General features: G+C 34.8%; 1 protein-coding gene across 2 annotated transcripts; it reads left to right on the top strand.

Moving 5' to 3' along the window:
* The first annotated feature begins 431 nt into the window (after positions 1-431).
* Positions 432-4,249, top strand: LOC145134188 (Tetraspanin family protein). 2 transcript variants are annotated; one of them, XM_079069069.1, is made up of 7 exons: positions 432-568; positions 718-900; positions 3,037-3,136; positions 3,347-3,427; positions 3,530-3,634; positions 3,794-3,984; positions 4,083-4,249. In XM_079069069.1, exons 2-6 carry the CDS (start codon positions 758-760, stop codon positions 3,962-3,964), a joined length of 600 nt encoding a protein of 199 aa, XP_078925195.1. In that variant the 5' UTR covers positions 432-568; positions 718-757; the 3' UTR covers positions 3,965-3,984; positions 4,083-4,249. The 2 variants fall into 2 exon arrangements, with proteins under 2 accessions (XP_078925195.1, XP_078925196.1); XM_079069070.1 differs by having other exon boundaries at positions 474-686; positions 794-900.
* The last annotated feature ends 15,158 nt before the right edge of the window (positions 4,250-19,407 follow it).

Raw genomic sequence — 19,407 nt, 5'->3', positions numbered from 1 at the left:
TATACAGATTGGTGATTAAAAACCTAGAAACCGGTTGTGAAAACACACAATCTGTATGTGTATGTTTTAAAACAAAATTCGTTAGAGAGCTCTTCACTAGAAAAAGTATTGGAGATCGGTGTAAGGATGATGAACTTAGTCTTTGAAAATGAGAGAGAGAGAGAGAGTTTTTATTTATTTGTTTTTATTTTGTAAATATTAAAATATATGTTAAAAAATATAAAATAATAAAAAACAAAATAGTCTTTTCAAATCATTTTTAAATTTATGAACGACTAAAACCATAAAAAAAAATCCAATTACACTAGTAATATAAATTAAAATTTTTATACTAGTAAAAAAATACACATGTTTTTACAAACCATAAGACCAAATTCGTACTTTAATCTTTTTTTTATGCAACAAAATTTCGAAATATCATTTTTTACACACGTCAACTGGTGTATCTGATTTTGATAGACGACGATAAGTAAAAATTGGGTTTTTATTTGACTTTTACAGATAGCCGCCTCACCCGAAAATCAAGAGCCCTTCTGATCGGCGGCACTGCCGGCGGAGCCGTTATTAGGTCTAGATTTACTCCTCCAATTCTCCTTCAATATCGATTCAATTGTTTCTTCATAGACGCCATCAGCTCATCACTGTCGATCACCCCCTGTTCTCCTAACCCTAATTGTAATCTTAAGGTTTGCGATTTGTGTTTTTCTTTTCTTGTAGGGGGTGATTGTTGAACCAATCCAATTTTTTTTTGACGAAAATGGTGAGGAGTTGCATTCAATCGTTGCTGAAACAGGTCAATTCGTTCATCGGAATGTTAGGGATCGCGATGATCATTTACGGCTTGTGGATGATTAGGGCTTGGCAGCGGCAAATGGACGGCTCAGATTACCCTACTCCATGGTACATCTCTTTCACGTTTTCACCGAGAAAAAGCTTTTACTTATTGTTAATTGATTACATTATTTCTATCTAATCTAGTCAAACACATTCAGTTCATAATTACGATTCGATTGTGTATCAAACTCCCTGATTTTATGCTTAATTTGAATCATAATCGAAAAAAAAGATGGAAGTGATATGATTGCAAGAATCTTGCTATGTGGAAAACGATGAAAAAGCTTTTCTTTTTCAAAAAGTCAGGTTGTTAAATGCTAGCATTTATGTCATTCTCAACTTTTATTTATGAGGAGGCTTGAGAGTTTTTGACAATAATAGGGTGATTTCTCAACTTTTATTTATGAGGAGGCTTGAGAGTTTTTGACAATAATAGGGTGATTGAAAAAAATATTTACCATTCTAGTGTTGTTTTAAAATTATTTACGAAAATAGTATTTCTTTTTATTATTTTTTTACTTTTCAGTTTTCTTTAATGTTTCTTTATTTTTAATATCTGAATTTTCTCTCTTTCTCTTTTATTTCACCTTTTTACGATTTTTTTTGTTTTTTAAGTAATAGTTTTTATTTCAGTTTTTTTACTGTTCTTTTTAAATAACATTAATTTTTATCTTTTTTTATTTTTGTTTTTTTTAATATCCTTTTTTCTTATATAACATGACATGAATTATAGAGAGTTGTAATTAACAAACACAATGATAATCATTTAATTTGATCCAATATATTACTTCAATCATAAAAGTGTCAACCAAAAAAGGAATCATATAACAACATACATGATGTACAAGTCCATTTATCTTTGTATAGAATTATGTACTTATAAAACTTGAAGACATACTAGAGCAATCTAGTGTCCGATTAAGCACAAATAATATCATATGAACTTTTTTAAGTTCTTAAATGAGCTTATTTGTAATAAACAAACATGACACTTGCTAAGAGCTATTTCTTATGATCTTGTCCAGCATATTTATTTTATTCATACAACCAAAGATACTCTGCAGACACTTACTGGACATAAAATGAAAATTTTCATATTGTCATACATCAGCTCCCATGGTGCATATTTCTATTTAGCTTTGCATCATACATTCATGGATTAATATTAATTACTTATAAACAAATGCTGTCCAGACTCCAATAGCATTCTACTGCCCTGTTATGCATGAACACCGTCACATGGACTTGTAAATTCACAAATCAACTCATGATTGCCCAGAGTTGTAATTAACAAACATGTCGATGCAAAGAGGTATTCCAGTTAATATGATTCCAGCATGATTATTCTAATCGTACAACCAAAATTACTCAACAGACAATTAATTAACACATATAGTAAAGTATATAATGTCGATCAGAAAAACAAACACTCGATCTCTCATCGTCTTCGAAAGCTGCAATCAAAGCCGCGAAGCACCGTGGAACAAACAACAGTGCTAGCATTAGTAGACACAGTCTTAATACAAGAAGATATAATCTTCAAAGAATTAGGCAACAATCCCTCACCTGAACCTTCACCCAATCACCACCGACTCAACAGTGAAAAAATTCTGTCACCGTCCACCACCGCGTAGCTGATGCCGGAGCGACGGGTGGAGGAGGCCGCAGGTGGCCGACGACGGGTGGAGAAGACTGCAGGTGGCTGGTGATGGGGTGGAGGAGCGACAATGGAGCGACGGAGTGGAGCCCTAGTTTAAGTTCTCGTTTTTTTTTCCCTTCTGTTGACGCTCGTTCATGGGATTGTGAAAAAAGAAAAGTGTTTTTCTTTAAACAATAATATTAGTTTTCAATCTAAAGGAATAGTATTTTGGTAAATATTTTGCAAAGCACACTAAAATTGTAAATACTTTTTTCAATCACTCTAATATTGTCAAAAACTCGGAGGCTTCATGGGGTCTATAGATTGTGGTCAGTTTTGTTGTACTTTTTTTTTATTAAAGTTTGATGATTAAACTTTAAAGTATATAACATCCTACAAATCCGGAAATAACAACTTTAAAAAACTAAATTTTAATGACATAAGCAAAAGATCCCCCAACATGAGAGTGTCCTAACAATAAGGAGTTGACAATACATTATAGAGGGTTTTTTTTTTCTCGGAAAAGACCTAAATACCCTTTCTTTATAACTTTAACAATGTAGGTTCATATACACCATGCTTGGACTTGGTGCAACTTTGTGTGTGATCGCATGCTCCGGTCACATCGCCGCAGAGACCGCAAACGGATGTTGCCTCTATTGCGTATCCTTATTTTAATGTTACTTAGTAAAAAGTTATTTTTTCAGCAACCCCTGAGCTGGCCCACACAACCCTATTCCAAAAACATCATGTCAGATGTAAATCAGTGACCTGCCAGGTAGCTGACAGAGTCCACATTGGAAATAAATGACAATAGTGCAATAATTTTAGTAGAAATGAATATTACGATTAATGGCCTTAACATGAATGTAGTATTTGGTCTTTATCTTTTTGCTTTTGATGGTGGAAGGTGCAGTCACAACGGATGTATTTCTAAATCGGAATTGGGAAGAGGTACTTTCAAGCGACGAAAGCTTTACAGTTCTTTACCCATAATAGCAATATACTTACATTTATTATTTTCTTTATATGATATTATTATTTTCATGATTTCAGGACTTTCCAAAAGATCCAAGTGGGAATTTACATGAGTTTAGGGATTTTATTAAGGAGAATTTCGATATATGCAAATGGGTCGGCTTGTCCATTCTTGGTGTTCAGGTTTGTGTGTTGATGTCATCTAAAATATTTGTGGCGTTTAAAATATTTGCGGCGTTTGGTTTGTTGGAATATACCGAAATACCTTTTTTTTAGAAGGGTAATTTAAATATTTTTAATTCTTATTTTTATTTAAATGAAGCTTGTTATAATTAATGGCAGGGGTTGTCTATATTTTTGGCACTCATTCTCAAAGCTCTTGGGCCATGGCCATATCATGAAGTAAAGTATGATAGTGATGATTATGCAACCGTTGAAGATTATCCACTTTTAAGAAATTACCCAAATCAACCCCGTTATGTTGTTGGTGCTCCCGTCTATGGAACTAGATGATTGTTTATGTGGACAATCAGGTACCTTTTCAGTTCAGTACATAGTACAATCTTATACTGTGTTTGACATGCATTGGACTAGGACTAGGAATGTTTCATCATGGTTTTTAAATTTGTAGGTTGTTACATGGAAACATGTTGTGGGAGCTTCGGGCAGATTCGTTATCTGGTTAAATGTAAAATGAATGATGTTTTGTTCGTGGAAGGTTAAATAGAATTTATTCAAACATTTTTAGTGTAAAATGCTGTTAATTATTATTATATATAGGAAATTAAAATTTAGGTAGCAATTAGCGTTCTGTTATATCATGTTTTGTTCGTTTGAAAAAAGTGAATTAGTTGTTTAAACATGTGGGTTTATTATGCATAATTAGACATCTGAAAAGTTAAATTGATAAATTATGATAATTTCATTTTTAGGAGTTCATTTTTATTTCAATTTTGTATGTATTATATAATTCGGTTTTTGTATAACTTTATTCTTTTATAAATTCGTTTTTACATATTTATTACAACTTTATTTTGAATAGGTTCACAATTTTGTTTTTTACAAATTCGCTTTTTAGAAAATTGTAAAAGCATGTGTTGTAAAAACTAAAAACAAATTTGTAGAAAAAAGAATCATAAAAGAATATAAAAGAATATGTAAAAACAAAATTGAAAAAAAAGAATTTATAAAAAACATATTTATACAAACGGATTGGTAAAAATGAATTATAAAAAATGTATAAAAATAAAGTTAAAAAATTACTACAAAATAATTGTTTTACTAAAAATGAATTTTAAAAAATGTATAAAAATAAAATTTAAAAATTAATACAAAACAATTGTTTTACTGAGAATAAAATTATATATAAAAAGGAAATATTAAAAAATGGAATATTTTTTTTTAAAAAGTTGAGTACCATAGTAGATAGTGGGGTATAAATTATAACATGTAGAAAGCATGACAAACTAGTTGAAAAATTAATTGATAGTTGGTAACAGGGATGGACGCAGGAATATATAGTAGTTGTTGTCCGGGTTGAAATAGGTATTGCCGATATAGGAAAAATAGGTAAAAAAATCAAAAAATCGAAAATTTTTCCACTGCTGACAGAAAAAGTAAATGTTGTCGGTGCTATATCGGGACACCTACTAAAACCGCCCCTGGCTGGTAAGTTTGTTGTTGATAAAAATGACATTTAGTAAACTAACTGATAAACCATCTGAAAAATATAAAATAACATATAAGAGCATGTAAAAAAATGTGTATATTATAATTAATAAAAAGTATTTTGGGTGAATTTTAAAATGCTCTATATAGTTGAAAAGCTACTTGGAGTAGTTTTTTACAAAAGCTAGTTTCTAATTTATTTTTTTGGTTTAACAAACATGACAACCTCAAAAAATCGAAAAATAAAATAACTTGTTTTTCGTGTTATTTTAGGTCGTCATGTTTAGACTATGTTTGTCGTACTAGCTAATCAATAAATTGTCTCAAACTAGCTTATCATGCAGTAAGTAACTCTAATTTATAATGAGAATTCAAATATTGAGATAGGTTATTGATAAACTAGCTTACAAACTAATTTGCTATACAGAGTCTTAATTTAGGTTTTCAATTAGGTTCTAGAGATCTTTTTTTTTAATAATTTAAAATATATCTTTTATTAGTTATATTAAACTCATTTTCTATATGCCCTTATATGATATTTTACACTTTCAGCTAACTTATCAGTTAGTTTTTAATAAACACAGTTTTTATCAGTAAACTTATCATCTAATAACTAGTATTTCGGCTATTAACTATCTTTTTAATTAGCCCGCAAAACATATCATAAATCTATAATATTAATATTATAATAAAAAATAGTTTATTAGATAAATTCAAAATAGTTAGTTGACCGTAAAATGGTTATCCTAGTAATATAACATTAAATAAGTTACATAAAATCTTTTTATCCTAGTTAAAATATAGCATAAATAAGTTACATAAAAATTCATTATATGTATGCTTGATACATATTAGATATATCTAACATATAGTAAAAAAAAATATTTATCACTTAAAAAGAACTTATTTATAAAAACTCGTGAGATATTAAATTAAAATTATAATAAAACTTCTTTTAGTTAATCTTGGAAAATCAAAAAAAATTAACTCATGCAATTAAAGTTTTGATTTCTTTTTTAAAAACAGGATTATACAAAAAAAATAAATAAATAAAAAACTATAATATATTATTTTATTCTATAAAAAAATGGAAAAAGGACATGCCTAACAAAAAAGTTGTACCCCTCCAAGAATGTTTCATTTTACCTTTGCATAGTAAAAAATATGATTTTTTTTTCTTTTAACTTAATGGTAATACTTTATTTCAGTACACATTTTACTAGAGTGACATTTTCCTTAAATTTAAAGGGATAATTTTGCAATATATTTTCTATAAATGGACCAAACATGTCAGCATACGAAAGTCTTGTGGTGAAAGTGTTAAACCCAAAAACTTAAATACATAGACCATTTCTGTAGAAAAAAAATATATGCATAAGGACCTTTTCTATAGATTACGGAGACAATTTTTGTAATTTATTTTCTATATAGGGACTAAACTTGCCAACATGTTAAAATATTGTGGCTAATAAACAATTTGATAATATATTTTGTACAAAGAGACCAAAATGTCAACATACGAAGTCTTGTGGCGAAAATATCAAACATAAACAGTATACTATTTAAACAAATTGATAATTTCTGTAAAAAAAACTACACAATGACATTTTCTATAAATTATATAGACTATTTTTATAATTTATTTTCTACATAGGAACATACCTACTAACATGTTAAAATATTATGACCAAAATATAAAACCATAAAATATACTATTAATAAGACACTTTGCTTTTTATTATATATAATAATTCGTGCATTTCCAATAGTCCAATCTTTTTAAAAAAAGATGACTTGTTGCGTCAAGTTATACTTTTACTTTTTAGCAATCATATACATAGTATACTTTGTTTTAAGTCTTTCTTTGTGATTTTGCATGTTCAGAATTTATTATATCAATTTCGATAAATAAACAGATAAAATTTCCCTTTGTATATCCTAGTTCTTATCAATCTATTTTATTCATAGTCAATTAACAAAGACACAATCAAACACTATGTCATATACGTCTTGATTCATCCCAAAGAACAAGATGTAGAAGCATGTCTTCTTTTTTTAAGAAATATATATAACATACCATTTAAAATTTGATTTAATTGATTTATTGTAACATTAACAGGTGTGCGCAGAGACATGTTTTAGGACACAAAATTAGGCAAAATTCCATAGAAATAGAAAGGTGATTGAACACTTTAAAAAGGGAAGATCGCAATATCGCATAAGAAAATCTTTATGAAAGTTTGCTTTTTTTTTTTTTTTTTTTTTTAATTTTTTTTAATCTTTCTTTCTTTTCTTTAGTCCCTTTGATGGAGGAGGGGGTGTCTTTTCATTAAAAGCATGGTTCAGGTTGTTAGATGCTTTGATTTTGATGGACAACCATGTTAAGAATATAAACCTTAAGTATCGAGTCATCTTTCTTATATGATAGATATAAAGTATTAAAATAACCAAAAGATAGCTTGATAACGAATATATATTGATTTTCATAACAAAAGTTTAGTAAATTTTTTTGAACGGAAATATATTGCAATTAACAGGAGCTAGTAAAATAAATATGTCACAATGAAAAGATAGATAAACTTGCGTTATACAACCAACCAATCAAATTACTTTGTACAAATTGCTCCTAAAAATCTAAAAAAAAGCTTTGGGAGATAATTTTAACAAAAAACTATGGCTTCCTACGATTTACCGTTTCAAAAACCTAGTAGTTCTGAAAACACCACATCGCTCACAAAGAAGTAACAACGACCATCAAACACCTCTTTTTGAACCATATTCAAATTTGTAGTGCCCAACCACTTTAGCAAGTCTTACAATATGGCGATTTGTAACCAAACATCCTTAGTCATATTACAAGAAATGAATAAATAATCTCATGTTTCGCTTGCAAAGTCGTAAAAAGGACAAAAAATTGAATTCACATCAATCATTTTATCCATCAAACTTCATTCTAGTAGGAAGACGATTTAGACGCAACCTCCAAAACAAAATGTTTGATGGGAATATAAGAATTTAATCTAGCATGCAATTTAATGTACAAAGTCGCACTATCTAAACACGATCTAGTTGAAGCTACCGAGAAAGAACCATTTGAATCAATGTTCCATGCCCACCTATCCATTTGATCCAAAATAAATACGATTGAATCAAGAGCTTCATTTCATTCTTATGCATAAGTTCGCCCCCTCTCCATTTGGCAATCTTCGAAAATAATTAGGCTAATATTCCAACTTTAAACTATAGCTAACCAATAACATTTTATTCAAATCTAATGAATAAACATGATTTTTTTTTTGTTATTTAACGCCATATCCCCACTCAAATATCTTCTCGAAAAACAGTTTGATTTCCATTACACACTTTTAGGCTACAAAACGAATCCAAATCTACCCCGTTACTAGCTAGATTATAAATTTCTTTCATAATGTTACTCCAAAAACCATTACTTGAAGCCTCGAAAGGATATTCATGTAAGCACCTCAGCACTTCTCATAATAATAATAATAAATTCTTTCATATCCCTCTTAAATCCTTTCATCCGATATCCGGTGGGACTACCTATACCTATTGTAACAAATAAGTCTTCAATCATAGAGATAACATGTTCTTTAGTTCGAGAATTAAAAGAAGAAAAGGAGCATGCCAATCATCTTTTTTAAACTCACCTAAGGTGGAATGTTTCCCCTTTAGTGATAACTATAATAGGTTTTAACATCAGATTTCAATCGTCTTGGCCTAAAAAAACTTCGACACTTGTTGGAATATGTTTCCCAACAATTGTAACAACAACGTTCGGCTATGACTGAAACACCTCTCATATGAGCTATTTGAAATATTTATAAATTAATAAACATAATATTTCAAAGTCTAAGTGTGGAATAAGGTCCCAACATCATTGTGTGATTCGATTTAGTAGTTTGATACTTTTAGAAAAACACGAGGGTGCAACGGTTACATCAATATACAAGTTAAGTAAAGAAGTTCTAAATAACATAAGTAGTATTCTAAATGTCCAATGCATCTCCCACCTTTAATCTTCCTTAAATTTCCTAATTTGAATACATATCAAAATATGTACATTAGGCTTGGAAAGACTAATGAGCATTATTGGGGTTCTATATTATTGAATGAAAAGAACTTTCACTTTCCATACACAATGTAAATCCCAAAAACATTTTCAATACATAAAGAGTTAGTATCAATTTGTATTTGGGGAAACAAGCATTTCAAAGACAATAACACCACCTACAACATGGACCAACTTATCATGTAATGTCTGTTTCGTGATATGTTATTTATTTATTTTAATGGTTTAATATTGTGGAATTTGGCTGGCTTCGTGATACGACAAGGTGTTGGTCATGACACGTGCCATCTGTATTAGTCGAGATGCGACCTAAGTGGGTTGCAACGCGTGGCCGTAAAAGCTTGAAACCCTAGGTATTAGGTTTTGGAGCATATTTAAAGGCTCTAACTTTTAGGGTTTTCTAATTTCACCAGCCTCCATATCTTAAACAATGCTAAAAGCAAACCCTAGCCTCCTCTCATCCCCTTATGGTGTTTTAGTGCCTTGAGTTTGAAGTTTGAAGAAGGAGAAGGTGTCTTTACTGCTATAGAAGCAAGATCCAAAGAAGTTTTAACCTTCTCATCATCTTTTGGACATTTGTATGTTATAAAGCTTCAAAATTTATGATCATTATATATAGATCTAGTGTTTTGGAGTTTGGGAAACTCCAAGGTTATAGACTTGTTTGAAGATCATTTCAGGACACCTACAGGTGAAAATAGAGCATGCATGAGCTCTCTTTGAACTATGCATGAAGCTTTAAGACTTTTTGGGCTCATTTTGGATATAGGGTTTGTGTTTGCCATGTTAGAATCTTGGATGGGGATAAAGTTGGAAAATCTATCCATTAAGAACCTCATTTGAAGGTTTCTAGAAAGTTATGGCTTCTATCTCAACGGATTAAAAACTTAATGGAATAAGTGTTTTTGCCCAGAAAGCACGATGCGACCTAGGCATGGTCACGGTGTGAAGGCTGGTTTGACTTCAAGACTATTTTGGACTTTAGTGGTCGCGACTCGACCAAAAGCTGGTTGCAGCGCGCCTAGCCGTTGACCGTTCACTTTTTTACTAATTTGGCTTTTGCTTAAACTTTGATGGATATGAGTATTAGACTAAGGATTGGCCTATGTTTGGTATTAGGTGGTTCGTGTTAGCTATTTTGTTTCTAAAGACTACTTTTTGAGATTGTGGTTTCTAGATTCATGTGAGTTTTCTCAATACACTATGTGTGCCATTATATGTCCTTTGTGTGGTAGGATGCGTGTGTGTATGGATAGTGTACTGACGAATGATTAGACTAGAATAGTCTTTGTTGTGATAATTGGATGGTCATATGGGAAGATGGTCGTGAGCCTTCAGGCCCAATAGGAGGATGGTTGGGAGTCTACAATTCAATTGGGATGAGGGCCCACTAATGTGTTGATTGTGAGTAAACTGGGTGTCTACATGTCAGTTAGGATGTTGGTTGAATGGCTACTGGCCTACTGAGATTTTGACTGTGAGCTTATTGTTGGTACGCATTGCATGTGTGATTAAACTTGTGGTATGTCAGGAAACTCAATAAGATTTGTGCTTACATTTTACAGTTAAATGTTTTTAGGTTGTTTTGGTAAGAAGGGGAAGGGTGTGGCACGAATTTACTCTCATCGGTGTTTGAATATGTTTTGAAACTTCAACTACATCTATGACATGTCTCTGATTTGTTACTATGTTGTTACAATATTTGGACAAATAGATTTTATATACTTTTTAAAAAGATGGTTTTAGGTGGTCTAATTCTTATTTATAAAAATAATATTTTAGTTGAATATTTGGGACGTTACAAGTTGGTATCAGAGCCTTGGTTTGAGGGATTTGGATGAACACGAGCGTGTATATGAACTCAAACTAAGGTCCACAAGATTTTTCTAAAACTTCTTCGAAAATATTTTTTATAAAAGAAGGAAAGATGAAATGTAACGTCCCAAAAATAAGACCATAAAATTTCATTTTAATAAAATAAAAACAGTGCTTCAAACCTTATCCATACAAGTTTTACAAAATAAGTGTATCAATATTATTTCAAATCAGAGTAAATTATGAAATGCAGAAACATGTGGTGCGTGCTCTGCAATCATCCGGAGCTCCCTTGTTTGAAAACCGTAGAACCTGAAACGTAAACTGAAAACCGTAAGCACAAAGCTTAGTGAGTTCCCCCAACATACCACATACATAACAAACATACTACACGAGCATATCTAGGTGCTCGACCTACCCTTCCAAGCATATTTGGGTGCTCGACCTATCCTGCCGAGCATATCTGGGTGCTCGACCTACCCTGCCAAGCATATCTCGGTGCTGGCCTGCCCTGCGGTCTATTTCAACCGGATATCGGGTCTATTTCACCCCTACCACTACCACATGATATCATAAGCAAATAATCACAAAAACCTCAACAAATACTGGCATACCGGACAATTATCACGAAGACAATCATCTTACTATAAGCATCAACTAGTGGGCCGACATTGATGCCTTCGACCCACGAATACAAGGAAGGTAACTCACCTCAAAAGAAAGACGAACCCTACAACGGCTTCTGCTGCGAACCGGCTCCAAACACTGAACCAAAACCCCACAACTAAACTTCATCAATACACATGTCTAAAGCCAAGCACTATGCCCACTAATGGCCTAACTAACCAAGCCCACAATTGGCCCAAGCCCATTGGGCCCAGTCAAGGCCCAACTCCACTGGGCACACTAAGCCCAATTCACCATCCAAGGCCCATTAGGGAAAACCCAACAAGGCAAGCCCAAACAGAAGTCCATTACTCTAAAATCCTTAGTCCATTATGAGCCCAAACAGAAGGATAAGTCCAAGACCAAGCTAGCCAACAATCAAAGAGCCCAAACTTGCACAGGAGGTTCTCACGCCGTGATCACCTTATGCTCACATCGTGAGGTCGTAACTTTTTCCCAGAAACTTCCTCGAACACGCTCTCATGTCGTGAGGTCTTATTCCTCACGTCGTGAGTCCAAATCTGACAAAAAATGAGCATTAAGCTCCTAATCCATTAAGCCTTAACATGGGACAGTCTAGATGGTCTTCCTTGACCCCAAGGGCTATAAAAATCGAAGCTTTTCAGTCATGTATATGATGAGTTTTGAGCAAAAGAACATTCCTATAAAGCTTTGGATCTAGGTTTCCCTATTGTACATGCAAGTTATCCAAATCTTACAAACCCTAGATCTAGCATATCAAAATCGAAATAACATATAAAAGAGGTTTAGATGTTTACCTCTTGATTGTTGCAAGAATCTTCAAGCTTTGAGAGCCTAGTATCACAAGTGTAATACCTCTAATGGCTTACAAACACCAAGGCAAGAAGATGATCTAGAAGAGAGGGAATGGAGGCACAATTTCGGCTCTAAGAACTTCTTAGGGTTTCTGGTAGCCGATTTTTGTAGCCCTAGGGGTCCTTATATACTTGAGCTGCTAGGGTTTTAGCCAAAATCCTAATTGGATAACTTAGGCCTTAAGCAGTCCAATGAACATTTTGGAATGAGGCTTGGACGATTTCAAGGTGAGCTTCCATCCTAAATCCGTCCACCCTATAATCCAAGAGATCCACAGCCCAAAATCCAATTATCTTATAATTGCAATTCCAGTCCCCTAAGTTCAATTAATCTCTTTTAGCCAAAAAAATTAATTCTTAATTAATTCTTGGCCAATATTAATTAAAACAATATGATTTCTCTTTTAATATATTATTCTTATAATATATTAATAAACCATAATATCCTCTCTCTCCATAAATCATCCTGTCAAGTTGCTTTGGTGAAGGCAACCCAAAAGGACCATGCTACAACCGGGTCAAGTACATACCAAATATAGTTATGGACTTAGACACTAATCCAACAGTCTCCCACTTAGATAAGTCTAGTAACTATAAATGCAAGTATGACTTCAGGATCCGATTAGCAATCGTAGCTCTCAAAAGCCGCTGTCGAACTCTGACTCGTCCTTTAGATAAGGGATCGTATAGTCCTCCGTTCTCAAGATATCGTGCAGACAAATACATGGAACATAGTCATACTTATTGTCCAGCAGTTTGTTTCTTGATCTTTTATTCGTCTGACATAGAACTTAATTGAACACATCAATTCAGTCCTGAACGGGCCCGATACATAAGTCAAACCAAATCATCGAGGGGCCCAGATATCGCTTTTACCCTCTTAGGATAAAAGGAACATATAAACTTCAACTTATATGCATTTACTATTCACTCATCAAATCATGCACAACAATGTGTTTTATAACATCAAGTTACTGATGCGTTTACGCATTATCAATGCACAACCAACTTGCAAACAATAAACCATATATCTAGGTTTAAAGACTATATGATATTACCGTCTTGCGATCACTCGTGATAAATTCCATGAAGTGATGCCAGCAAGTGTGGGTTTAATCCAATGCTCAATTCTTATTTCATAAGCACTCATGAACATTGTAGAAAACCTTTGCTATGTTTAATACACTTTAGACAGTCTACAAACAAATTCATGACAGTCTTCTTTCATACCTACTTCCAAAGTATAAGCGACTGTGGATTGTTCGAATAATCTTATTATTCAGGAAGTCAAAACATGCAAAGTGAAACAATAGGTAAATAATTAACACAAGACAATAACTTTACTTATAAATAATACTCCTTTATTTAATCATCAAATGTTAATTACAGTTTATGTATTACACGTTTCGAAACTATCTAATCTAAACTAATATCGTCCTTCAGCCCAATGCTTCTAGCGTGCTGCAAGTGCTTAACCCTACTCAGTCCCTTTGTAAGGGGATATGATGGGTTATCTTCTGATGATACCCTCTTCACTACGAGGAGTCCCTATTCTACCCGATGTCTAATAAAGTGATATTTCCTATCGATATGTCGGGATCTGCCATGATCCCTCGGTTCCTTGGTCAAGGTAACCGCTCCTTCATTATCGCAGAAAATCTCCATAGGCTCCTTTATGGCTGGCACAATTCCAAGGTCTCCGATGAAGTTCTTCAACCATATCGCCTCCTTCGACGCTTCGCTCGCCGCTATGTACTCTGATTCGCACGTTGAATCAGCTACGGTCTCTTGCTTGGAACTTTTCAAGTCACTTCTCCTCCATTCAGGGTAAAGACCCAGCCTGACTGAGAGCGATAGTTGTCCCGGTCGGTCTGAAAACTGGCATCACTATACCCTCGCACCCTTAAGTCATCACTCCCACCGAGGACTAGAAACCATTCCTTGGTCCTCCGAAGGTACTTAAGAATATTCTTGACTGCGGTCCAATGTTCTTCGCCAGGGTTCCCTTGATATCTGCTGACCATGATCAAAGCGAAGGCCACATCAGGGTGAGTACAAGTCATAGCATACATGATCGAGCTGACTGCGGAAGCTTAAGGTACTCAGCTCATCTCTACTATCTCGACTTCGGTACTCGGACTTTGAGTCTTACTCAGCTTGGCATTGCTTTGGATTGGTAACTCCCCTTTCTTGGAATTCTCCATACTAAAACGCTTTAGTACCTTGTCCAAGTAAGTATTCTGACTAAGTCATATTAGTCTTTTACTCCTGTTTCTCACTATCCTTATTCCCAGAATATAGGCAGCCTCTCCGAGGTCCTTCATAGCGAAGCACTTCCCAAGCCAGGACTTAACCTCCTGCAGGGTCGGGATGTCGTTTCCTATGAGTAGTATGTCATCAACATACAATAAGAGGAAGCTAACTATACTCCCACTGGATTTGACATATACACATGACTCATCCTCGCTTCGCAGGAAGCCAAACTCTTTGACTTTCTCGTCGAAACAAAGATTCCATCTGCGAGATGCTTGTTTCAATCCATAAATGGATTTCTCAAGCTTACACACTCTATTAGTATGCTTTGCATCAGCAAAACCCTCTAGCTGACTCATGTAAACATCCTCAGCCAACTTCCCATTGAGGAAAGCAGTTTTGACATCTATTTGCCATATTTCATAGTCATGAAATGCAACAATGGCTAGCATTACTCTAATAGATTTTATCTTCGCAACCGGTGAAAAGGTCTCATCATAGTTAACTCCAGGAGTTTGAGTAAAGCCCTTCGCAACCAATCGCGCCTTATAAGTGTGTACCTTCTCATCCATGTTGGTCTTCTTCTTGAAGATCCATTTGCACCCAACCGTCTTACGACCTGGCACATTGTCAACCAAATTTCAAACTTGGTTGTCATACATGGACTGAATCTCACTGTCCATAGCCTTCTTCCATTTCGCAGACTCCGGGCCTGCCATGGCTTCCTTGTAGCTGTTAGGTTCATCTAAATTTACTAGTGTACAACACAGGTGGACCACTAACTCTACTGGAACGTCTAAGAGGTAAGGACTCATCAATCGGTTCAATAGGAGTTTCCTCCTCAAGTTGAGCGCCGGTGTTAGAGGTTCCTTCATCGTTTGATTCTTGAAGCTCTTCAAGATCGATTTGCCTCCCACTGTCTCCTTGGATTATGAGTTCTCGCTCTCAGAAAACCCCTCTCCTCACAACAAAGACAACATTGGCACTCGGTCTATAGAAGAGATAACCAAAGGACTGCTGTAGATAGCCGATGAAAATACACCGATCACTACGAGGTTCGAGCTTGTCGTGAGTCTCTCGTCTTACGAAAGCCTCGCAACCCCAAACCTTGATATGTGCCAATGAGGGAGTTTTCCCTGTCCACATCTCGTGAGGTGTTTTGGCAACCTTCTTCATAGGGACTAGGTTAAGGATATGGGCGGTAGTCTCTAAGGCATACCCCCAGAATGAGATAGGTAGCGAAGCACGACTCATTATGGAACGAACCATGTCGAGCAAGGTTCAATTACTCCTCTCAGCTACACCATTCAACTGTGGTGTCCTAGGTGGCGTTAATTGCGAAAATATTTCGTATTCCTTAAGATAGTCATGAGTTCAAGACTAAGGTACTTTCCACCTCGATCGGATCGAAGCATCTTGATTTTCCTGCCCAACTAATTCTCCACTTCCTGTTTAAACTCTTTGAACTTTTCAAAGGTTTTTGACTTGTGCCTGATTAAGTAGATATACCCATATCTGGTATAATCATCGGTGAAAGTCACATAGAAGCGGCTCGAATCCCTTGTAGTGGATCTAAATGGCCTACATACATCGGTATGTATGAGATCCAATAAACCCTCACCCATTTCACAAGTACCAGTGAAGGGTGACTTGGTCATCTTTCCAAGTAAACAAGACTCGCACACGTCATCATCCTTAAGGTCGAATGACTCCAACACTCTATCCTTTTGGAGTTGGGCTATGTGTTTCTTGTTGACATGTCCAAGACGAAAATGCCACAAGCATGCTTTATCCAAATCTTTGGAAGAATCGATACACAACACATCATTTCCTAAATTGTCTACAACCATCACAATTTCATATATTCCATTACAAGGCAATGCTTCAAAATAGAAAACACCATTAAATAAAGCATTAATAGAACCCTTTTCATTATCAAACGAAAATCTAAATTCTTGTTTATATAAACCGTGAAAAGAAATGATGTTTCTTGCCATTTCTGGCGAATAGCAACAATTATTCAAATCTGGTCCTAATCCACTACTGAGCACTAAAGAGTAAACTCCAATCTTGGTGACAGGCGATGCTCTTCTGTTCCCCATGATCAAGTTTATCTTCCCATGCTTCACATCCTTATTTCTTCTTAGGCCCTGCGTAGGACGGCTTGATCTTCCCATCCTTGATATCTTGTAGATATTTCGGGCAACTTCGTTTCCAATGCCCTTTGTCATGGCAGTGATAGCACTCTGCATCCTTCGGGTTGGAGGAGGGTGCAGTGGAACCAGCCTTGGTTCCACTAGAAGAGGTGCCATCATGGGACTTTCCCTTGTGGTGGCTCTTGGAGGGAGCCTTCCTCTTCTTACCCTTCCCCTGCCCAATAGCCAAGATGGGGGCAACAGTGGTAGGAGTTGGTGCAACAGATTTGTCCTTGAGGTTGCTCTCAGCAGTCCTCAACATGCCTTGAAGCTTGCTCAATGTGACCTCGATCATCAAAGTGATGATCTCGTACCTTTCCTGCCTGGAACTTTGGTGATACTTGTCCAGTAAATCCTGATGCATCTCATAGGGGTAGAAGTCCTCGTAGGACTTTTGGAGTTCGGCAGTCATAGTCACGAGCATGATGCAATGGACTTTCGTAGCATCGCGCTCGTGGGCCTCAAAGGCAGTGATCTCCTCGGGAGTAGCAGTGTTGACATTCACCTCCTCCAGCTCCTTGTCGAGGACAAACTCCTTGTCCTCGTAGCGGATAACCATTCGAATATTGCGTATCCAATCATTGAAATTGGTCCATCGAAAATCACCCTCCCACACAAATTCATGAGTGAGAACGAGCCTGAAGAGGTTGAGCCTGAAGCGTTGTTGATGTTCGAGTTAGACATCTGAAAAGGAAAAGAGACAAAGTTTGATTAGATAAGAATCCCCAATTAAACACCCAAATGAGAAATTATGGCTAGGATCCAACAACATTATTTGCAATTTAGAAGAAGGATGCCGTAATCTAAACAACAAATAATTTGAAGGTAAGTGAATGACGATTCAATAATTTCCACCATGAAAAACCAAAAAGAAATTAAGTTTAAATGTATTGAAACTCTTAGATCTTTTGAGATTCATTGAACTTTTCAATGACATGTTTAAATCTCGATATGCCCTTCAAGTTTGTGACTGGGATACCGATGATCACAAACAAGGTGTGAATAACCATGCAAATGTACTTGGTGCCCCCAATGTTACAGTCACCTAATCAATGTGTCGGTTAGCCACACACGCTCCATTGATCTATGACAAACATCGAGTCACCCTTTGCCACCTTTGCCACCTTTGCTAGACCCAAATTAGTATGCTGGTTAACCACACACGCTCCACTAACGTCTTGGCAAGGGTACAAAGTGTAATTTCATGGAATAGCATCATTTTCACATTTTTCCTAGAGTAACTAAGATTGGGAATTTTATAAAAAACATTTAGTTACTTTATAAATCGTTATACTTTTAATGAGGAATTAGTTGCCCTATCCTACCCGTTCGGCTAACGACCCTCCACCAATCAAGGAAGCGGTGGGTGAGAGTGGACACCCATTAAACTGCCATTTTATAGGCAGCAACCTTATACCCCCTTATAGATCAGCTTTGTGAATGAGGCCTACTAACGGTAAGACTAGCATTTATCTTATACATATATAATAATTATTCTTATAATATTATAATAGTATAGGGGTGAATTTTAAACTTGTAAAATTCTAGGGTTTGGAATTTAATTATTTCAAAATTAAACTTTTAATCAAAATTTAAATTCCAAAACTTGAGGGCAAGTTTTGAAACATTTCAAAACTATCTAGATCAAAACTCAAATAATATAAATAAACAATTAATTGGCGATTATCTAATTTTGACCTAATCCAATTTCATGCAAGATAATTGATCAAATAATTCAAATAATTAAGGTTTATCAAATAAGACAATAATTATCTAATTAATTAATAAATATCTTTTATTTTTGACAAGGATAATCACATGGAATCAATAAAAATCGGATTTTATTAATTAAAAATAATTTTGGTAATTATCCTAAGTCAAAATAAGCCAAAATCCCGAAAATCGGATTTTATTAATTAAAAATAATTTTGATAAATATCTTTTATTTTTGACAAGGACACTCCGACTCGTCGAGTCCCTTACAGAACTCGTCGAGATCACTTTGGGACTCGACGAGTCTGTCAGGCAGAAGGCATAAAAATCGATTTCAAGCAATGAATAAACATGCAATGCATCAAATACAATAGAAACCAAGCAAGTCTCTGATACCACTGATGGGTTTTGAGGAAAAGAACATTCCTATGTGCACATGCAAAACCCTAAAGCTTTGGATCTAGGTTTCTCTATTGTACATGCAAGTTATCCAAAGCTTACAAACCCTAGATCTAGCATATCAAAATCTAAATAACATATAAAACAGGTTTAGATGTTTACCTCCTGATTGTTGCAAGAATCTTCAAGCTTTGAGAGCCTAGTATCACAAGTGTAATACCTCTAATGGATTACAAACACCAAGGCAAGAAGATGATCTAGAAGAGAGGGAATGGAGGCACAATTTCGGCTCTAAGAACTTCTTAGGGTTTATGGTAGCCG

This window comes from Lactuca virosa, chromosome 8, assembly GCF_052849685.1.
Source record: "Lactuca virosa cultivar CGN04683 chromosome 8, Lactuca_virosa_CGN04683_v6, whole genome shotgun sequence".
In the NCBI taxonomy this organism is placed as follows: domain Eukaryota; kingdom Viridiplantae; phylum Streptophyta; class Magnoliopsida; order Asterales; family Asteraceae; genus Lactuca; species Lactuca virosa.
The sequence above is the reverse complement of the archived record's forward strand: the minus strand, read 5'-3'. Positions and strand labels throughout refer to the sequence as shown.